At 53.4% G+C, this 23,275-nt stretch overlaps 1 protein-coding gene across 10 annotated transcripts in view; it reads right to left on the bottom strand.

The window, feature by feature from the left end:
• The window catches only part of FOXN3 (forkhead box N3), a 447,853-nt gene that overhangs the window by 24,622 nt on the left and 399,956 nt on the right, over positions 1-23,275 (bottom strand). For 8 of the 10 annotated variants that reach the window (XM_042252846.1, XM_042252848.1, XM_042252847.1 and 5 more), the window contains 2 exons: positions 11,876-11,941; positions 1,223-1,328 (listed from right to left, as the gene is read on the bottom strand). In XM_042252846.1, coding sequence (XP_042108780.1) covers positions 1,223-1,328; positions 11,876-11,941 — 172 coding nt within the window. The remainder of the gene's footprint in view (positions 1-1,222; positions 1,329-11,875; positions 11,942-23,275) is intronic. The other 2 variants (XM_042252851.1, XM_042252852.1) reach the window with 2 other exon arrangements.

Raw genomic sequence — 23,275 nt, forward strand, 5'->3', positions numbered from 1 at the left:
CTTTGGAACATGAAACAGTATGAAAGCGAAATGGCCTTCAAGTGTGAACTTGACCCAGAAGCGCTGGAAAGAAGCTGGGGTGCAGTGTCGTGAAGGGACACAGCCCAGCAAGGCAGGCCTCTTCTGACAAGCAATCAGGGCCCAACACCGAGCGTGCGACAAGGCCTCAGCCAAGCAAGTGAGACCCAGCCCTGGTCCTCAGCAAGCAAACCACAGAGGACAGAGCGGGACACACACAGCGCCACTCACCGAAGGGTCACGCCCAAAGCACGGGGTTACTCGTGCCAAGAAAAGAGAACTACTCTGAGGCTGACTCAGAGGACTGCTCAGAAAAGCCTGGGGAAGGGACCATTTTTGTGACGGGCCGAGAAGGAGGTGCTGCTCTCCACGTGGAGGCGGACGGAGGTCTGCAGAGAGGAAACAAGATGGGCCAACCCTGCATCGTCTGGAGAACAAATCTGGCTGGAGGAGACGGGAGCGCCAGCGGGGCGTCAGGGTGAGACGGTGGGAGTCGACGGGGACGCTTCTGCAAACAGCTGGGGAGGCACATTTTAGGAAACCAGCCTGGCGACGGCTGTCGGGAGGGCGGGGGTGGGCAGGGGGGAGGCACTCCCTCCCAGGCAAGCGATGGGCCCTCCCCTGGGGCTGGCAGAGGAGCTGAGAAGGGTGGAGGAAAGAAACTTCCCAAGGAAGAGCCCACGAGGTTCGGCAGCTGAGCTGATTCTTGGGGGTGGGGGGCTGGTGCGACCTGGTATTTACAGACCACTCACCGGAGCACTTTTCACACCTGCTATTTTGCATATTTCATTGCAAGCCTTCCCAGGAGGCAGAGGAGCTTCATGGCTGAGGGAGCTAACCCACAGAGGTCAGACATGCCCAAGTGACTGGGCTGGGTCTGGAGGTTGACCAGTTGGCCCAGCATCTAATGCCTGCCCTGCCCACCATTTCTTTCTGCTCACGTCACCCTACCTTCTCAGAACAGAGCAGCCTCACTGCCATTCTGCCTCATTGCATCTGCAAAGAGGCCAGGGTAATTTGACAGCCTGAGAAGGAGAAGCTGGCACCTGGACTGGGTCCTCGGGAGCTCCTTTAACACCTTCAGACACCCAAGCTATTTCCACCCTGACCACACAGAGGCTGGTCCCCAGCCCCCAGGTGGCCCCGTGGGACACACCGCGCCCTTCCCGCTGCTCAGGGGGCTTTGCCCAGCAGGGCCCCTTACCTCACAGCCGCTGTCATCCCAATGGGCGTGACTGGCAACGGCCGGACCCCGGGGAACAGGCCTCGGCTCAGAACCCGCGTTCCGTTCTGGATCACTCCTGGAGGAACTGGAAAAGCAAAGAGACACCACACGTGAATCCCGCTGTGCAGACTACTGTTCCGAGTCAGAAATTCTGGATACACCAGAGAGAGAGAGGGAGACAGGGAGAGAAAGAAGAGATACAGGTACAGAGAGCAAGCAGACACACACACACACACACACACACACAACACACACACACACACACACACACACACAGACAACACACACACGCTGGGGTGACAGACACAAAAAGAATATCAAGAGAGCAAGACAGAAAGAGAGAAAGATACCACACCTCAAGAGAGATTTAGTTAGTCAAGTCAAACCAATAGCTTATTATTGATGCCTTGGTTAAAAAAGAAAAGTGGGCTGCAAATATTATTTCCTGCGTTTACTACATATAAGCTTTTATCTCTAGGCAGGCCCCTTTGGTCTCAAGAACCTGACGCCATCTTGAGCAAACAAATCGTTTTCCTCACGCGTCTCCGGCCACTGTCAGAACTGGGAACATCTTTCTGAGTCCTTAATCCAGGACGGGGAAAAACCCACACCAGCCGGAAGAACAGCAGAGCCGACTTTACAGGCTCCTCGGCTCCCAACGCCCGCGAGCGTCCCCACGGCCGTCTGGGCGCGCGTGCAGGGCTGTCGGAGGCGGCCCCCCGCCCCGGAGTGCCCTCTGAGCAGGCGTCCCGGGCGCGCTGTCACCGGGGTCTCCTAGACACGCTCAGCCCCGCGTCTCTCCCGAGCCAACCTCCTCGTCAGGGGCCACCAGACGCGCCCGTGCTGTGTGGGACTCACAGTGGCCTCACACGGATCTGAGTTTTTACAGAACAGGGGGACCAGAAGCAACGCCCGGGAGTGGATCTTTTTTGGCCTCCCAAACAGCAGTTTCTTCTGGCTCACGCGAACGTTCTTGCAGCACCGTCCACACGCCTCCCCGTGTCTGTCTAGGGGGCCAGGCACGCCTCCCGTGGGAACACTCTGACAGAGGGCTTGTACACGTGGGCTTTAACCTGTTCTTCTGGTGGGACTTTGTGAGAGCTCATGGAATCTACTTTTCCTTCTCTAAACGGTGTTCTCGAAGACCCTTTCCGTCTCTAGCGTCCTCGAGTCCCCAGCCCTTGGCCCAGACTCACCCAAGGGCAGGGTGGACAGATCATGCTTTTCTCAAGCACAGACCTAACCAAAAAGAGTCTACAAAATCATACCTTCAAAAACGAAAACCACTCTAAATATTAAGTTTTTAAAAAATCAATAAATCTTTTTATAGATTTTTTTTTGATGTGGACTCTTTTAAACATTTTTGGTTGTTTCAGCTGCCAGACATGAGGGATCTTAGCTCCCAAATAGGGGTCTAACCCGTACCCACTGCATTGGAAGGCAAAGTCTTAAACAGTGGGCCACCAAGGAAGTCCCTGGATATTAAGTTTTTAAAGCCGATATTATTTGTGTGGAACAAGTAGGCTTCCCAAAAGACATGGTGCATACTTTTTAACTCCTGTGATTTCAGGTCTCTAAGAGCAGGTTTATGTAAATACGCTAAACCTTAAGTCGGGTCTTTCACGTTGGATGAACATCTGGTCTGGAACGTGGGATAAAGTTGTAGACAGATTCCCTGGGGAGCTCCTGCTTGTATCCTCTGCCACGTCTCATCCAGGTCCGCGTAAGGTGCCCATTACTAGGCTGTGCAAAACGTGGGATAAGAGACAAACGGAGAGTGGTGCCTGAAGTCGTCACTACTAGCGCAGCTCGGGCTCGAGGACCCCCGTCTGCTCCCATATTTAATCACGCAGGCAGGCTGAACGAGACCAGGGGCTCCTACCCGTCACTTAACGATCAGCCTGATTTCAGATATTAGGTCATCTGAGGTGGGGGACTCACCAGGCACCTTAAAAGCATGAAACCTGTTGGGATATGACATTGCAACTAATTATCACGGTGTGCTTAGCGGATGAGTTCTCTGGACTCTAGCAGAGTGTCTGGAATTTAAATCTGCCCAAACTACCAAACAGCTTCATATAAAGCTACAAGACAGCGTGGTATACATGTAAGTGCCGACCTATAGATCCATGGAACAAAAGAGAATCCAAGAAAGAGACTCACGTGTATGTGGCCAACTGATTTTTGACAAATACGCAGACAATGGGGGGAAGAAGGGTTAGAACGATGAGACATCCACTTGGACAGAAATGAACCTTGGTCCTGACCTCATACCAAATAGGAAAACTAATGAGGGGTGCATCATGGAGCTAAACGTAAGGACTAAAGTCACAAAACTTCTGGAAGAAAATACCGGAGGGAAAATCCCAGTAATTCCAGAGGACAGACATACGTAGAAACCAGGAGGACTCTGGTGCTCAGACGGATGCTTCAGGTGGAGGTCATTTTTGGTAATAAATCCCCCTCTGCTTTGGGGATTGTGGGAAAGGGTTTTTTCCAACTGTTTTGCTGTGCAGTATCTCTTCAGAACGGTCAGCATTTAATGTATCAGTCACTAGGGATCTCATCTAGAACATCACGCAGACCTGACGGAATGGTACGCCCCCAAACAACTTCAATATTCAAAGTCTATACCACAGTTATAATTCTCATCAGGAAGAATGACTACAGTCTCATGTACAGGCTGTATCAGTTACTGGATTGAATTACCAAGTACCTGTCCACACATTAGATGAAGAGGACACAGGGTCCCCCCAGCTAGGTGGGACAGGCAGAGAAGCGAAGAGACGATGAAAACCTACAATAGCAAGCGCGAGGCCAGTGGGCCTACGGGCATGCAGGATGGAGACAGCTAACCCCAAACAAAGGCCATCTGGGAGGCCTTCCCGCAGGAAGTGCTGGGGATGTTAGTATTCAAAGGCACACACCAGGTCTGGAAGTGATGAAAAGCATAATGTGCGTAAGAACTAAAAAGTAATTCTGACAAAGCATATCACCCTAGCAGGAATGAGATGCATCTTTACACTTCACTCCTAGTGGCTCAGAGAGCAGAGAATTCGCCTGCAATGCAGGAGACCCGGCTTCGATCCCTTGGTTGGGAAGATCCTCTGGAGAAGAGAATGGCAGCCCCCTCTGGTATTCTTGCCTGGAGAGCCCCATGGACAGAGGAGCCCGGTGGGCTACAGTCCATGGATGGGGTCGCAAAGAGTCGGACACGACTGAGCAACTAATCCTTCACTTTCACTATGGATACCGGGAAAACCAGTGAAGGGCTGTGAGCAGGGAGGTGGTCTCTAGCCTGGCAGCTGAGAGCCAGACTCTGGGGTCGCACGACTTGCCTCTGTGTCTCGTCAGCGTCCTTTACTGCCTGTGTCTCCTGACGCGCTCCTTAAGCAAGAAGAGGTCCCAGTATTGACCTCTCGGAGTATTTTGAGGTTTAACTGAATAAAGGCACGGCTGTTCTGAAAAGAGATGCCAGTCTTCAATCTCAGCATCACCCATGTGCTCAGCACCCCCAGAGGCGCCCTGCAGTGGCCCTCGAGAATAGGATGAGACAAAGCTGGATGGGGTTGGAAGCCCCTGGCCATTGTCCGGGTCACACGCTCAGCCGGAAGAGCAGCCACTGGGCTCACGGCACTTCCGTTCCCCGTGTGCAAATCACTTCAGAGTCACTCCTGTGGCGAAACACCCAGAGCACCTACAGTCCTGCGGCAAAGACTAGGAAGCCCCGGGCACACGCCCCCAGGCACATGCCCCCGGCCCGGCACAGAAGACTAGGGAGCCCTGGGCACATGACCCCGGCCTGGCACAGCCCTGCAGTCATCCGGCCGTCAGAAGAGACGCAGCCCCACCTGTACCCGGAGCCCTCTGCCCGAGCGGCTGGAGCCTCCGATCACCAGCAGCTCACCTGGCGTCAAGGAGACGGAGAGAGGAGGTCAGCCCTCACCGAGCAGCTACTGGACACCACTCGCTGGACTCCCTGTCTCATTAAGCTCAGGGAAGGAGCCTCTTGGTGGTCACGAGTACACATTTGGGGCCACACGGCCTCTGTCCAAAGTCTTGCCCCACCACCAGCCCAGTGGCTCTGGGCAAGTGCCTTACCCGTCTGTGCCTGTTTGCTCGCCTATAAAGGAGGCACGGGAGCACCTCAGAGCACCGTTTTGAAGATAAAACAAGACAAAGCGCAGGAGCGGCCTCCCAGCTCAGCGGCTGGCCCACTCTGTAAGCTCACTGTCACCAAGATCACCGGGTTCATCCTTCTGCCATCGCACCTCACCTCACTGGCGCCCTCTTACTCATTATCTCTCAGGCATAGGATTTACCGGGGTCAGGACACGCAGAGAGCCTTTCAGTCTATCAGGCTTTTGGTAGCTCTCCCTAACTCTGCTTCCCTGCTGGCTCAGCCGGGAAAGAATCCACCTGCAATGTGGGAGACCCCAGCTCAATTCTTGGGGAGATCTGCTGGAGAAGGGAAAGGCTACCCACTCCAGTATTCCTGGGCTTCCCTTGTGGCTCAGCTGGTAAAGAATCTGCCTGCAATGCAGGAGACCCTGGTTCGATTCCCAGGTTGGGAAGATCTCCTGGAGAAGGGATAGGCTACCCACTCCAGTGTTCTGGCCTGGAGAATTCCACGGACTGTATAGTCCATGGGGTCGCAAAGAGTCGGATACAACTGAGCGACTTTCACTTCACGAACTCTGCACGCACCCGCGAAGACATCTTCCTGGTGAATGCACTTCACAGAGACTCTCAAGGACAGTTTCCCTGCAGCATGAGAAGGCCTTCCCCGAGCTGTTTCTGGAATCTGGTGACCCCGCTGGTGTGCTTGAGGTTCTCCCTCGGACCCCGGCGCGCACTCTCACGGGAGCTGCTGCAGGACGCTGCCCCCACCAAGCCCGGCTTCCCAGTGCCGCTGCAGGCAGCTCCTCACGGCGGGGGGGGGGGGGGGACGTGCCCCTCTCTGCCCATGCGGCCGGTGACTCGTAACTGCTCCCACCCTTCCCTCCCTTCTGTCCCGACACCCAGGTGTCTAGAATGTGGCTTCTGAGAGATGAATCCCGGCCGGCCTAACACGGCTGAGAAAGGCATTCCCACGTCCCCGCGCCATGACTCTTTGAGTCTGGATCTGGAGACGGGGTCAGTGTCCCTGGCCCTTCGCTTCTCAGCACATCTCCTTCCCTTCTATTTCCTCTGTGTTTTCCCCGATGTGTATCAACACACATTGACCCAGGGCGCCTACCCAACCTGCTGAAATTAAACCTGGGCTCCAGCTAGAGAAGAGGTCATAAGAAACTGGATATTTAGATTTGCGGCTTCTCACTAAATCAACTAAAAAAGGAAAAAGAAAAAGCACCCTCCCCGCCAGCATCATCCTTTCCTGCTACGTCACTGAAGTACTTAGCTCTCCACATGGAAGTCTGCTCAATACTCTCATAACCTACAAGGGAAAGGAACTTGGAAAAGAACAGACACATTCGAGGTGCAACTGAGCCAGTCTGCTGTGCGCCGGAGTCTAGCACTGCGGATCAACTCTCCCCCAGCAGAAAATGCTTTTTAAGTCGGCTCTCCTAGGAGAGAAGATGTTTGTCTGAGACTCTCAAATCCTGGGGCAAGGTGCCGAGGACATCAGCACTTTGTGTTAAACACTGACCCTCAACTTTTATCCATCAAGAAAGCAGCCCTCACACACACAGAGAATCAAATCAAGCAGCACCGTTCACTGTGATCCAAATGTGATCACTTCCAGAACCCGAAATAAAAACAGTGGAAGGCACAGGAGAAGCTTTCCTCCGTGCTCCGCCCGCCCCGGCTTCCCCAGCTCCCCTCCCCACGTTCTGTTTCCTTGATTTTCGCAGCTTCTAAAATTAACCTCTGAGCTCCGACTGCTGCCTTGGAGAGCAGCCCGGGCTAAGCTAGCAGAGGCCATAAGCTGAGCAGCAGGTGATTCGATAATCCTTCCCTTTCCTAGGACTGGCCCTTCCACCCGCTTCCTTGCAAGGATGTGGGGAGGGCTGAGAGGAGGGAGCCCGCTTCCTGGTGCCTCTACATGCGTTCCAGCTCTGGGGGCAGGGGGGCTGAGGACCTCCGTCCTCCCCCCCTCCCACCCCCACCCCATTCTGTTGTTCTGTTTATCTAGAGCTTCTCTCTGGGCACATTCCAACCCGGCATGATGTCAGCCTTTGAAGATGAGTGGGCCTCCCTGGTGGCTTCCCTGGTAGCTCGGTGGGTAAAGAATCCACCTGTAATGCAGGAAGGAGGCCTGGGCTCGATCCCTGGGTCGGGAAGATCCCCTGGCGAAGGGAAGGGGGCTACTCACTCCAATATTCTGGCCTGGAGCAGTCCATGGACTGCATAGTCCTCGGGGTCAAAAACAATCCGACATGACTGAGCAACTTTCCCTTCATTTGAAGATGAGTAATGGTGCTCAGACTTCTGACTTAATAACAATCCCTCTACTGGGGTCAAAGGTGACTCACAAGGCTTGTCAGAGAACCGTAGAGCAGGTAGTGGAGCAGAAATCTAGAGCAGATGTGTGAGTGTGTGTGCACTCGCAGTGTGTGTGTGTGCGCGTGCACGTGTGTGCGTGAGTACGCGAGCGCGTGTGTGTGTGTGCACTCGCAGTGTGTCTGTGTGTGTGTGCGCGCGTGTGTGCGTGAGTGCGCATGCACGCGCGTGTGTGTGTACGTGTGTGTGGGCACTTGCAGTGTGTGTGTGGGCTCAGAGCTGACTCTTTGTGACCCCATGGACTGTAGCCCACCAGGCTCCTCTGTCAGTGGGATTTCCCAGGCAAGAACACTGGCGTGGGTTGCTGTTTCCTCCTCCGGGGGATCTTCCTGCCGGGGACCAAGCATGAGTCTCTTCTGCCGCCTGCACTGGCAGACGGATTCTTTACCCCTGCGCCAGCCGACAGACCGAGTGTGGCCACTCTAGAGCGGGTGAGACGTGGAATTCAGACGAGCCATGTTCTAAGCACACTGGATTTCAAAGACTCAATATGAAGAAGAGGATGTAAAATATTTCATTAACACCGTAAAATAATACTGATTACATTTTGCAGGCCGACTCTTTATCACTGGAGCCACCTAGGATGCCTTAATTAGAATCGAGAAGTTAGAATTAATCTACAGAGCCATACTTTTTTTTTTGGCAGGGGAGAGGGATGCGGATGGATTTGACTAGAAGCTCAGGAGACGACGAGGCAGCGGTGTCCTGCCTGGATTTTTCTGCAAGCCGTGTCCCGCAGAGCCCCTGAGACGTGATGGCACGCCTTGCGGAAGGCTCCCCACGCCACGAACGGACCGAGCCAAAAAGAGAGAATGTTCCCGCTGGGGCTGCGGGGGAGACAACGCTGAAGGCTGAGGTTCTGATGAGCTCGGCGCCCTCAGCTGCCCCGCGGAAGTGAAGCGTCAGCGTGCAGGGAGGGGCTGAGGGGCCCCACAGGGAGGGAGCTAAGGGGCATAGGTGCAGTGGGCACCCCCAGGGCAGGTGGGGGGCCTCCTCCTGACGGGGGTTCTGCCACCTTCTGGAGATGGCTCCTTGCTAGCACCTAACCGACTCCCAGCCTGCGGCCAGTCTGCCCGCAGGAAGGATGAGAGCACAGGACCTCAGCGGCTGCCGCCTGGGGCCTCCAGAAGGGCCAGGACAAAGGGGAGACCTTAAACCACCCAGGCCGTCCTCTGCCTGCTGCGCAGCGCCAGGGGCAGACGGACGGGGTGGGGCCCCGCTGACATGGGGCGTTGCTCAGCCCGGGCAGTGAACACGGGAGGCTGTCAACAGCAGCCCTCGAGGATGAGGCTCCGGTAACAGACGGCCAGGGGCCTGCGTGGGGAGCAGGCAGGCAGGACCCCAAACCTGGGCGACACGTGCGCACACACACCCTGAAGCAGGCTGCCCATTCCCCACCAGCGCCCGTGTCTGCTGCCTTTGAGTCTTTTGGCTAAGGGATCAGGTCAGTTCAGTTCAGTCACTCAATCATGTCTGACTCCCTGCAACCCCATGGACTGCAGCACTCCAGGCCTCCCTATCCATCACCAACTCCCAGAGTTTACCCAAACTCATGTCCATGGAGTCGGTGATGCCATCCAACCTCCTCTGTCGTCCCCTTTTCCTCCCGGCCGCAGTCTTTCCCAGCATCAGGGTCTTTTCCAGTGAGTCAGCTCTTTGCATCAGGTGGACAAAGTGACTAAGGGATCACCTCCCACTGTTTCCAGGCTTTGGGCAAAGCCGGCAGGGTCGGGCATAGCGGCTTCTGCGCTGTATGTCCGGGACGGTCTCCCTTTGGGAGGTGAGGTCCTGCCTCTCATCCCAGACAAGAAACATCAGGTCGGGAGGCAAAGGGGGAGCAAAGCACAGAAGAACTGCTGTAGAGAGTCCTGGCGTCGGGACAGAAGCCTGTGACTGCACTTCTTAGGAGGCTGACGGGGATTCCTCCGGCCCCCAACTGCAGGAGCGGACGCTAAGCGTACACTCACCTCCTTCCAACGGCCCTGCTCCAATCTTGGGGGCTTCTCACCCACTGACTATGCCCTCGCTAGATTTCCAGGGGATCTGATGAGGCGTGGGGTCAGACAGGAAGGTGAATACAAAGCTGATGCCCAGGCATTAAACTGACTTCTCTGCTGTCTCCTTCCAGACTTCCGTGGGTTGCCTGGTCCCTTCCTACCAGGATGCTAGAGCCTGCTCCTGGCAGGCTCACCAGGGCTGTGGCTGGGCTTCTCACAGTAGTGAGAGCGAGGTGGGAAAGCCCTATGTGACTCCACAGCTTCACAACGTGAACATGGAGCTCGGAAAACCAAGTTCAGCATCCCAACACACATAACACTACAGACACCCTGAAAAAAAATTGTTACAACACGTGTTACAGTAAGGGAGAGGGGAGCAGCTCATTTAGCCATGAGAACACTGAAAACAATTAACTTCTTCACTCATCAGGATCAACCGTTTTCTATCTGTGATCAAGAATCTAGCGATAATGGACCTTTATAAAACTGCCAAGGATCGCTGATGACCAGTCCCCTGGCCTTTCCTCGATTAACGCCTTTATTCCCGTTCATCAAAATAACTTCCTTAAACCAACGATCACTGCGGGCAGTGACTGGTACGAAGGAAGGTACCCAAACCTTATGTAGCTCTGATCAAGTCAGTACGCTTGCCCCGTGATGAATTATCCACCTTGACTTCAGAAACTGTTTCAGAACATAACTGGATTACAGTCTGGTCTACTCTCTTTCTGCAAGAGATATCTGAGAACTGAGTTTTTTTTTTTTTTTTTCACTTCGGTGTAACTTCAAACATCCTTTAAAACCCACACTACAGGTTAACTGCTAGTTACAGGACTGCACCGGCTCTGTGTCTGCTTAGCAGTGGTGATTCCTTCTCGGAGGTGTGGGCAGTCTTTATTTCAACGGCCAGCAAGCTGAGCTCAGCAAAGAGAGAATGAGGATTCTGTGCCTTCAGGACCAAGTAACCGCAGCCTTTGGCAGAGAGATGACTGTCCTGAGGACGCCTGGCTGCGTCTCTTGGGTCTTTTAAACCAAGGGACGGGGAGGAAGGATGGAGCCAATTTCCTAAAGCTGCTGGCAGGCTAGGAGGGATGGTCTAGAACTCGACATCAGACAGCTGGGGAGGGTCTAGGAACAGACGTTCAAAGCTCCCGAAGTGGGGATCCCTTTGCTTAGCAGGCCGGGCGGCACTCAGAACGAGGCAGGTGAGCATCGGAGGGGGTCGGCTGTGGCACGCCACGAGTCCACACACAGCAAGGCGGTGACGCTGTTATCCTGCCAACGGCCGAATGGGCCGCAGGGGCTGAGCTGGCTGTCTGATCAACAGGCTTCCGCCGGGAGAGGGACGTGGCCGCTGGGAGGACAGGGGACAGACTTCTGCATTTGGGTCATCGGTCATCACCGGGGGAGGAGACCATTCTAAAAACACGCTAGCTCCAGAGGTGGGGAGAAGACATCGGACGGCGCGTGAAGAGCAGTTCCAGGGAGGTAGCAGGGATGTCTTCAGCTGGGCCTTGCTGGAGGGCCGACGGGAGGTGGAGCCGGGAGCCCGCTTCTCGCAAGCAGCCCTGCCCTTCTGTCCCCAGGACAACATGGGGCGGGGGATCCCAGTGTTGCCCTCTGCAGGCTGTTTCAAGCTCCTGCATACCCACCTTGCTAGGTTTTCCTCTCCTCACCCTAAGACAGGAGCCTGTTACTCATGAGGTCCTCAAGGGGACAGGCATGTCTACAAATGGGTCCTGCTGAGTCCCACGACTGTGAACCGGGCCCCTGCAGCCTCTTCTAGCAGAAACGACAAGCTCCCAGGAATAGCTCCTGAAGGAGAAAGGGTCTGTTCTCTGGACTCATTCCTGGTCCTCTTCCCTGCCCCTGAGACTCAAGCCCTGAAATTACCTTAGCACTCTGTCATCTTGGAAACACACCTACGCATTCAGCCACACACGTGCGTGGCTGCGTCTCTCTACGCACATGTATGGAATCACGCACTGCGGTAATTCAAAGTGGTTCTCTAAGGTGGGGGCGGGGGGGGGGCGGTCTGCTTGGGCATTAGTTCTTCCTACGGCCTGGTATGTAAAGGAGAAGGTTAAGTTCACAAACTGTGGTGCTGTAGGCTATAGAAGCATCTACTCACAACCTGCTTGTATCTCAGGGGGAGTATTCAAAAGCATCATGGCAGTGGCAGCGTCAATGTCAGGATCTGGAAAAATCAACCAATAAACAACATTATTTACAACGGGGCTGGTGTGTGCGAGTGTTCTTCCCCCGCAAGTTACAGTTTATGAACACAACAGAGGAAAAGAAAAAAAATCCAGGAACTTGGGTCTTCCACAGTTGGCCCAGTGGTTGAGAATCCACCTTCCAATGCAGGAGAATGAAGGTTCGATTTCCTGGTTGGGGAACTAAGATTCCACAAGCTGTGGGGCAAGTGAGCCTGAGTGCCCACTTGTTACAATGGAAAGAAGTCCTCTCACCCATTTATTATTACAATGGAAAGAAGTCCTCTCACCCATTTATTATTACAATGGAAAGAAGTCCTCTCGCCCATTTATTATTACAATGGAAAGAAGTCCTCTCGCCCATTTATTACAATGGAAAGAAGTCCTCTCGCCCATTTATTATTACAATGGAAAGAAGTCCTCTCGCCCATTTATTACAATGGAAAGATGTCCTCTCGCCACAATGAAGGATGCCACCGCAATGAGGGATCCCGTGGGCTGCATCTAACACCCAACACCGTCAAAAAGAAAGAAATCCATAAAGAACGCAGAAACTAGAGGAGCATTCCCCAAGGTGACTTCCTGCCCGTCCGGATGTGCAAGGAAGAACGCTGCTCGAGAAGGAGATTTAAGGGGCGCAGTGCGGGCTCCTCTGCACCGCGCTCCTTTCACGTTTGCGCCGTGCGCTCCTGAGGAGCTGCTGATCTCCGCACCCGCTCAGCCTGTCCCCCCGGGGTGGAGGGGCAGGAGAGTGGGTGACAACACAGCGTTCAGCCACGGGAATCCCTAACGGGGCGGGGACGCTCACGGCATCAAGAGGAGAAAGCGCCAGCCACACCTGCGTCTAGACGCTCGGCCACTCCCACTCGTCAGCAGAATGTAAACTGTATTTCATGAGGCTGTCACAGCAGTGGTGGAGGTGGTGCGGCCTTACACACACACACACACACACACACACACACACACACACACACGCACACACTTCAAATCTATAGGGAAAAAAATCGCGGTTCTGATGTTGAACATACAACAGTTGTTTCCACATCTATTATTGCTTTTAATATGGGACCAAGAAAAGAAAAAAAAACCAACTCATCACTGCATTGCTATCCGTTTTAATAAGTTTCTGAATCCTTTCTGATCCACTGGTTGACAGATGGCTGCTTATATATAGACAGAAAAATATTATCCTTTTATAACTAAATTCATTTTCCTCTGAGAAACAGCAGCGCCGCTGCTATGGAAATAAAAGTCACCATGGCAACGGTAAACAACCCCCAAGAACGGTCGCTGACCGGGCTGAAAGGAGCAGCTGCGCCGGCGCGGAGTCCCGGCTGCCCGGGCTGGAGCTCACCGGCCGGGCTGGGAGGCCACGCGACAGGCGCCGCCAAGCCCCACGCACACACGGGGAGTCGACGGCCACAGCCTGTCCCTGGAGACCGCCACCTCCGTGTCCCCTGCACCAGCGACGGACGACGGTGGGGGCCCCTCACGTGTCAGTTCTCGTACAAGTTATACACCCCAAAATTCAGTTTATTGTTGATGGCTCCATGACACTTTAGGGTTTTTATGCTAGAAAACGACCTTTTTTTTAAACTGTTTTTTTTTTTAAAGTACATTTTTCGTAACTATACAGGAGCAGTTTAATTCCAGGGAAGTGATGTGATGCAGTATAAAGCCCCGCAGGCGATTAATAATATGGACGATGCTGGTTCCAAAAGACAATCTCTCAAAAAAGGAAAAAAAAAGAAAGAAACAAAACTAAGGGGAGTGAACTAGACCCTGCAGCCTTTTCCTATTCCACCTGCAGGAGGCCCATTACTCACGCTCCACAATGGAGCGCAAGTTCATTTTGATAAGTACATTTTATGAGAAACAGGTAAATTAATTCATTTGACAACTCCTGGGGTGAAATTCCTAAAACAGTCATCGATTCTCCTTGATCTTAAAATGTGAATGCATATATAAGCTGAACGATGAATCAAAAAACTGATAGCCACACTCACTGCGGCTAGGGTTGCTGCAGCGCCTGCCCTCTCAGCGCCCCACCAAGACAAAGGGCTCACAGTGCCGAGGTGCTGCTGGGATTCCACCAGGCATGGGCAGCAGGCAGCTCCCGGGAGGTCACGGCGCGGGCTGAGCCTTCCTCTTTTTGGAAAAGGCCTTTCGTTTCTCAGGACTGAGGAAATATGCATGTTTCCCCTCAGCAAGCAAAAGTTCTTTGCCATGTTCGAGAAGGCAAGTGTTGCAGGCAACCCAGGGCTCGCCGGCCCAGAGGGTCTCCACCTCCCCTGGCCACTCCCACTCGGAGTTTTCCTGAGTGAACAGGCGGTCTGATGGGGACAGAACAAGACAAAACACAGGTCAGGAGTCTTGAGGCTTTTCCTGCTCGTTTTGTCAGAAAATGAAAGAAAGTAGTTCCATTCTCTTCAAACACACATCTGACCTCAGGGACCCCAGGTGGGAAGAGGCAACGAAAGAAATGCAAAGGGAAGAAAGAGAACCTCGAGAGAGAGCAGCCGCATCACAGCCTCAGCGGGGCAGCCCCAAGGACAGCACGGCGGCGGGGAGCTCCAGACCCACACGGCATCCGCCTCCAGCCCTAACTCACCAGCCCCCATCGAGCCAGTAAACACACAAGCGAAGTAAAAATAAGATGCTTTAGGACAAGCCCTCCAATCCTGTCTTCCACCCGGATTCGCCATGCCCAAGGCCCCCAGAGATAAAAAGCCTGTTGCTATCTTGGCATTCCTGCTGGTCTCCAGGCACTTGGGGATAAGTGTAACACCCAGCCTTCTCGCTATTTCATTCATCATCAGCTCCTGAGCCCCACTCTCCATTCTCCCTGGGAGTCTAAGCCTGAAGAGGCAGCAGAGTGGAATGGAGAGCAGACCCCGAATGCCTCCATCACGACCTCTTGGCAGGTGAATCAGCAAACGGTGTGAGAAAACGGTGAGGAAGCGTGTTTGTGCAGGTGTGTGCTCCCTGGCACGACGGCGCCTGCCCTTCCCCAGGGGACACAGCGAGACTCATCCTGGGGGGATAGTCTGACGAGCATGACAGATTTCATACCACTGCTTGTTGCTAAGTCAGGTCTGACTCTCTGCGACCCCATGAACTGCAGCGTTCCAGGCTTCCCTGTCCTTCACCATCTCCCAGAGTTTGCTCACACTCAAGTCCATTGACTTAGTGATGCCATCCAACCATCTCATCGTCTGTCGTCCCCTTCTCCTGCCCCCAATCCCTCCCAGCATCAGGGTCTTTTCCAATGAGTCAGTGCTTCGCATCGGGTGGCCAAAGGACTGGAGATTCAGCTTCAGCATCAGTCCTTCCAATGAACACCCAGGACTGATCTCCTTTAGGATGGACTGGTTGCGTCTCCTTGCTGTCCAAGGGACTCAAGAGTCTTCTCCAGCACCTCAGTCTGAAAGCATCAGTTCTTCGGCGCTCAGCCTTCCTTATCGTTCAGCTCTCACACTGAGTGCCACCACCACCACAATCAAGGTAGAGAGTAGAGCTAAGACACACATGTCCTGCGCGCCAAGGTCTCCTTTTGGCCCGCTGCTCTGGGCAGCAGCAGACTTGCTTTCTGCTACTCATCTGTGAAGCAGGTCAGTACTTCTTTCCTATCGCTGTTCTTCCCCACTAGTTCTCCACTGTATAGATACACTAAGGTGTGTTTATCCACTGGGTTGATTCCAGTTTGGGATCTTCCAAAAAAAAAAAAAAAAAGCTACTGTGAATTTCTGAACCAGTCTTTTGAGAAGATACGCTTTCATCCCCTTGGGTAACTGCTGATAAGTGTATGCTCAGCTTTACAGGAAGATGATTCTTTTCCAAAGAGGCTGCACCACGTATGAGTTCCAGTGGCTCCACATTTGTGTCAACACTTGAAACTGACAATAAAACTTGAGCCATTCTAGAGATGTGATGGTACGTCCTGGTGATTTTAAGTCGCATTTCCCCACTGACAAACGGTGCTGACAGCTCCTCATGTGTTAACAGCCGTGGGTATATCTTCTTTTGCGGAAAGCCTGTTCACGTCTGTGCCTGTGTTGTAACTGGGCTGCTAATTTCTCACCCTAGAGTTTTAAGTGCTCTTTCAGCATCTGGATGGAAGTCCTTTGGGAGACACGTTTTTCTCAATCCACGGCGTCTATTAGTTTCTTAACAGTGTTTCTTAATAAGCAAAAGTTTGAAATTTTTGTAAAGTCCAATTTATCACTTTCTTTGATACATTTTTCTCAATGATTTTTGTATCCCAACTAAAAAATCTTTGTCTACCCCCAAAGTTGCACAGAACTGTCTCCTGTGGGGCATCTTTTTAAAAATCTCATGTTGGTATATCAAGTATAAACATTATCTGGGTTCAACACTCAGATCCAAATAAATGAAAATGGAAGGAATCAACCAGACCTCTTTCTTTATCTGGCAGGCTGGTGAAGCACAGACCTCCAGAACCATACAGGTCAATATAAGAAGGACCCTCTCTGGCTCCAGGGGTGCTGGGAGAACCCCAGGCAGCCTGAAGGCCTTAGGCAGCCAGCCGTGTCCATCAGAAAGTCTCTTGGAGCCTCTACTATACATAAGACATGCCTTTATGCTTGTTACAGCCTGACCTCCTGTGTGTGCTCCAGCCTTCAGAGAGGACACTCCTCCGTCTCTCCTCTCTAAAGAGTTGCTGAAAGTGACAGCCGCTCAGTCCTCTCCGACCCCTCGCGACCCCAGGGACTGTAGAGTCCATGGAATTCTCCAGGCCAGAACACTGGAGTGGGTAGCCTACCCTTTCTCCAGGGGATCTTCCCAACCCAGGGGTCGAACCCAGGTCTCCCGCATTGCAGGGGGATTCTTCACCAGCTGAGCTACCAGGGAAGCCCAGTATTACTAAAATGTTTAAGTTTTTTCTCTTAAAAAACAAAAAATCAAGAAAGCAATGCACACCCATTGTGGAAAAAAAAACAAAAACGAAACACAGTGGATATAACGTGAGGAGTAAATGCCTTCCTTCCCCACAGACCCAGTCCCAGAGTTCCAGCTTCTCGCCCACCTGTCCAGAAACTGTCTATACAAACCTAGGCGTTTGCTGAAATACCAGCGCACACACACTCATGCACACATACCTATTTTTAAAAAATTGGTTCCTATGGAAAACACTTTTCTGGAAAGAACTCTTTCCCCTTATTTTTCAGTTAACGACAGATCTTGGCATGCTTTCATATTAGTGTCTATCAGCTGAAGTTTTTTGCGATGACTTTTTCAGGCAGAAAAACAGACCACAGGGCTAGTGGCGACGTGGCCTCTCCTTCAGACTGAAGACTCTGGGCGGGCAGCACAAAGCCCTTGTAGCCAGAAGCCTGGCCCCCATACGGCTTCTCCCCACGGGTCCCGAGGCCTGGAGACGAGGCCTGGGCACAGTCCCCCCACCCTGCCCTGCGGAGCAGCGAGGCTCCCGTCTCTCCCTCCCCAGCCCATCACAGCCCTCGCTCCCCACGCTCGTCCTCACGAGCACACTTTGTGGAGGCTTCCCAGAACCTGCCTGCCAACGCAGGAGACAGGAGTCGAGGGTTGGACCCCTGAGTGGGGAGACTCCCTGGAGAGGGCATGGCAACCCACCCCGGTAGAATCCCACGGACAGAGGAGCCTGGTGGGCTACAGCCCATGGGGTCAGAGAGTCAGAAATGACTGAAGCGACTTGGCACAAAAGTCTCTCTGCCGCCCCCAGGCCGCTCAACCTGGCTTATAGCATAAGTAAAGAGGAAGATGTTTTTTTGGCCAGGAACTCTTTTTAGGAATGAAGATCCACTTGGCAGAAGCCAACCTTCTGATGTGTCTGGGGACTGAGGCTGAGATAGCAGCACCCTCTGTTCTTGAAGGGGACCCCGGGGGTACTGAGCTCAGCACCCTAACACTGGAGGCCATATCACTTACCACTAGGTTGGCTCAGTAGAGCACTAAGTACGCCATCATGGACGCTTAACACCCATCCTCAAATCCAAGCCGATCTCTAATCCCACATTAAAAAAAAAAAAAACACCTCGCTTCTCAGGCTTCAGTAACAAATGTTACTTCTCTGCTGGCCTGGTTCCCAGCGGCCCATTTCAATTTTCATCTTTAATACAGCTGTCTTATCACATTGCCTCCTCTCTGCGCTATGAGACTGAAAAATGGTCACACATTTTAAAGATATTTTCGAACCCTCTTTCTCCTGAAGGTATAGACACAATTATATTACCCTATAGTGAAATAGGAGGTAATGAAGTTTCCAGAACCAACTGTTCAGCTGTTTGGATTAAAAAAAAAAAAGACTGTGGCTTGTATTACCAAACCGTGGAAATGATTTCTTCTGGGTACCGGGAGAAGACTGCACCGTACAGCCTGTGGGATCTTAGCCCCCCATCAGAGATGCAAGCCCTGCCCGCGGCACAGCAAATACAGAGCGTTAACCACTGGACCGCCAGGGAGGGCCCCCAGCTCATCATTTTAATTAAATAAACATTTTTTAATTTTTTGTCAATTTTGTGGGATTTTAGCTCCCTGACCGGGGACTGAACCCACGCCTTCCGCACCGGCAGCACAGACTCTCACTGGACTGCCAGGGAGGTCCCGAGGAGGTGTTTCATCGGTGACTGTGATGGAGAGCACGAGGCGAGGCTTGAGAAGGCTTGGCCTTGGCTCCGGAGGCTGCAGCTGATGGACAAGTGACTCTGGTTTTGCTGGACCTGCTGCTGCTGCTGCTGCTAAGTCGCTTCAGTCGTGTCCGACTCTGTGCGACCCCACAGACTGCAGCCTACCAGGCTCTCCGTCCCTGGGATTCTCCAAGCAAGAACACTGGAGTGGGTTGCCATTTCCTTCTCCAATGCATGAAAGTGAAGTCGCTCAGTCGTGTCTGACCCACAGCGACCCCATGGGCTGCAGCCCACCAGGCTCCTCTGCTGGATCTGAGCGGGCTCCTTTTCCAAGGCTGCTGGGGGGCCGCAGGCCTGCGATACGCTGACCGGTTTTAAACCGCATTGCACCGAGCTCCTGGCTCCGCCCACGACGCTCCCTGACTTCCGCTTTCCAGCTCATGGCTGCCAGAAACGTATGCTCCACAGAGAAGCTACCCAAGGGGCATCTGCTGCAAGGCCTGCAGGGGCAGCTAGCGAGCAGGCTCTGACTGGTGCCGCTGGGCCTGCTGGCCGTGAGCAGAGGGGCATCGGCGGTTGGCGGGAGGGGCTGCTGATGCTGGGCGCGGGTGGGGGGGGGGGGGGGAGACAGGCCGAAGCCTTCCAGACTCCGGACTTCCTCACTTTGGAAACCTGTTTGGTCTTGCCTTCCTCGAGAGCAAAGGCCCACCACCCGGCGGAAACCGGGAAGCCAGCTCTGAGCGGGGATGGCTTCCAGGAGTAGGAATGGGAACGGGGGCTCCGACGAGAGCCCCGGCACCGGACGACCTGGCCACACCAACGTCTCGCAGGAAGGGCGCACCAAGTCCAAAAGCTGGAGACAGGCTCAGGCTGGGGGTCCCTGAGGTGGGGGCGCAAGGCCCGCTGGGATGCCGGGGGCACCGTGGGCCTGGACGCACACCTGGGGCACGGCTGTCAGCACTCCTGGGTGATACTCACTCTCACACAGCTGAGAGGCTAACCCTCCAGGCATCCATCTAGGTGGTCAGGGGGCTACCGGGCACCTACCTGGCGCCGTTTTTTCCCCTCTCCAGCTATCACTTCTCCCCACCGACTGGAAGGTCAGCTCCTGCCCAGGCCCCACCGGAAGCCACTTCCTCCTCTAGCAAAGGCCACAGGATTCCTGGCAGTTCCTGCACCAACCCCTCCCCATCCCCAGCGGTCCTCTGGCCCCCACCAGGTGCTGCAATGCTTGTCCCCGGCGACAGCTGAAGACTTCCATCTGCACAGCGTCTCCAACTGGGTGGACGTGCAAAGCCACTTTTCCAGAGGCAAAGAGCCCATCTCAGAGTGACATCGGCAGGTGCGTGAGCCTTAATGCCACACAGAACGCTGGCATCAGTGCCCCAAGGCACACAGCAACCGCCCGCCTGGCTCTCAACCGTCTTGCTCCTTGAGAACTGGAAGAACTTGAGAACTCTGCACATCAGGCACTGACTCACCAGAATTTCAGAAGGGACCAGGGAGCCCTCGATTTCCCCAGGCCTGGTAGGTGACGGCGGTCATCAGTGAGGACAGGTCAGAACTAAACCTCAGCCCATGCTTTCTATGTACTGAATCGCGCACACCATCCCGGGCAACGAACCACCATCCTTGTGTTCTCGGGCCTTAGATGATCTTTCAGCTGAACTGAACAAAGCGTTTCCCACGCTGAAATCAGCCACCTCAGCATGAGCTGCCCTCAAGCATGAGGATGAGGGGCAGCTGCCATTCTGGACACTGAACTCTACCCTCAGGTAGCTGCACGGTGGGCAAGGGTCACGCTCTACACCTGGGAGCGATGCTCAGCATCTCCCTTCATTTACTTCGAGACAAGTATTCCAAGAACCTGTCTGCAGTCAGGGGATGTGGGTGGGGTGAGGGAAGTAAATGAAAAACAAAATAACTTGCCTGTTACAGCCCAATAACTTGCCTGTTACAGCCCGTGGGCTATACCATCCCCAGAGAGGGATCCCCCACAAGGCTGGAAACAAGCCTGTAGTCAGTAGTGATGGGTGGTTGGGTGAGTCCGGGGGTGGGGGGCGAGGGGCCCAGAGGGACACATGCAGCCCCCACCCCGACCGTGTGTCTGCACCCCAGGGACCTGAGTCCAAGGGCGTGTCAACGAGCTCCCTCGCTTCGGTACAGTGGGGTTTCCAGATGAACATCAGAGGTAAAGAACGCGCCTGCCAATGCAGGAGACCTGGGTTGGATCCCTGGGTGGGGAAGACCCCCTGAAGGAGGGCATGGCAACCCACTCCAGGATTCTTGCCTGGGGAATCCCACGGACAGAGGAGCCTGGCGGGCTTCAGTCCATGGGGTTGAAAGAGTCGGACACGACTGGGTGACTACGCAGTAACAGCAAATCTCTTATGAATGGGCTTCCCTATCACTCAGCTGGTAAAGAATCTGCCTGCAAGGCAGGAGGCCAGGGGTCAATCTCTGAGTCCCGAAGATCCCCTGGAGAAGGAAATGGCAACCCTGTCCAGTATTCTTGCCTGGAGAATCCCATGGACAGAGGGGCCTCGGGGGCTACAGTCCACAGGATCGCAGGGTTGGACACGACTGAGTGCCTGTCCTGATCAGAAGTAGGCCAGAGAAGGAAGGACTCCTGCCTGCTTTCAGCTCCAAGAAAGCAAATACGTTAGCGCCCTTTGGTCTCCCTTTCTCAGATGAAGAGTCACAAACATATACTACTAAAACCTGAATATTTGTTGGAAGGACTGAAGCTGAAACTCCCATACTTTGGCCTCCTGATTCAAAGAGACGACTCACTGGAAAAGACCTTGATGCTGGGAAAGACTGAGGGCAAAAGGAGGGTGGCAGAGGATGAGATGGTTGGATGGCATCAGCTACTTGGTGGGCATGAATCTGAGCAAACTTCAGGGTACGGTGAAGGACAGGGAGGCCTGGTGTGGTGCAGTCCACGGGGTCGTAAAACAGTCGAACAGGACTTGGCGATTAAACCACAACAGCAACAAAACCTAGTTACTTAAAATCTGCTTGGGGTACATTTAAAAAAAGTGATCATTTTGTTGTTGCTTATTTATTAGCTGGCTGTGCTCCCCACGTGGGGGATCTTGGTTCCCCACCAGGGACAAGCCCGTGCACCTCTGCGGTAGAAGCGTGGTGTCTGAACCACTGGACCATCAGGGAATCATCTGCTCGGCCTACCCTAATAAACAGCGGAAGGAGACGAACAGGCTCTCTTCCCTGCACTCACACACAGGACTACGACAGCGGGCTGACACCAATGTGCCTCCACAGGCCAGTGGGTCCTGGGAGAGCCCAGCTCTTTCTCCATCAGAGACTCGAGTCTTAGACACAAAGAGGGACCAAAGCAGGGAGAAACGCACTTCCCGCTGGAGAGGCGGAGGCCCTCTTTCCGGTTCAGTCTGCCCGCACTGCACCAGAGCCCCGACGTCGCTCCCGGGGGACTGGGACGCCCTCTCCATCAGAAACGGTGCTCACTGCCGCCGACCCATTGCCTCCACAATTCCAGAGAGAATCCAGGCTGCAGATTCTCGCAACAGGATTACTGGTCACTGAACTCTGTCTGGGCTGTGGTTTTAAAGCCTTTCATGCTTCCTGGTCTAATCCTCACCCCCAAATACATTAGGGGGAAAAAGATAAAAGCACATCTGTTGCTTGGTATCTGTGTGTGTGTGTGTGCGTGTGCGTGCGCGCGCGCAGTTCTCTGAAACATGTTTATTCAGAAACAACTTACACTACGAAATACACTGATCGAAACGTCAAAACCAAGCACCAACAAAGCACTTGTTTCCTTTCTGAAGGCGAACTGAAGCGAACGCCTGTCTCGAAGCTGGCTCCTGGGATGTCCTACACTTTCTAAGGCTTGCAAAGGAGGTGGATTCGGTGAGGAGACTAGAATTCCACTTTCGCTGCCTCACGCCTTCTCAATTGCATACAAAGAGACACCGGCCCCATCCATTCACTGCTGAGAACAGAAAACCTCATGACGTTGTTAAGAAGTAATTCACTTTAGACGCAATTAAATATGGAAATACAGGGAAATGTAGATTCAAGATTAAGACTGCAAATACAAGCATCACAGAAATAAAAAGAATTAAGTTTTCCACCCAAAAAGATTTACACTTCACAGTATGCTACTGGGAGAGAAGTCCTAAAGGAGATACCGACCAGCTGAGAAGGCAATTGACCCTAAGGGTGGAAGATCCCTGCGCCTTAGTGTAACTATGAAGCAGTGAGCTGAACTTCTGGTGGGCAAATGGGAAACTGGTTGTAAAGACAAAAAAAGAACAAAAACAAAAACAAAAACCCAACAACCAAAAAAACCCCCAAAACTAGAAAAAACAAAAAATAACCCCAGAAGTTTTCCAGAACAATTCTGGGGAATGTCTGCATCCCTGGAACAAATATTCTGTCTTGAGGCTATGTGGGAGGATCTCTCTTATTTTCGATGTGCTTGAAGAAAAAAAAAAAAAAGACTTGAGCTCCTGACTTTCCAACCACACAGCATCCAAGAGTTAGAGAACAGGTCCATAAAAGCACCACGCCGGTACAGTGAGGAACGAGGCGGCCAAGTGCGGAGGCAGAGCGGAGCCGCGGAGCAGGCTTCCAAAGGAGCGGGTCCGGGCCGGAGCTGACTTCTGCACACGCTCTGTGTTCCCTCCAGAAATACACGTGCTA

Source organism: Ovis aries, chromosome 7 (genome assembly GCF_016772045.2).
Source record: "Ovis aries strain OAR_USU_Benz2616 breed Rambouillet chromosome 7, ARS-UI_Ramb_v3.0, whole genome shotgun sequence".
Taxonomy (NCBI): domain Eukaryota; kingdom Metazoa; phylum Chordata; class Mammalia; order Artiodactyla; family Bovidae; genus Ovis; species Ovis aries.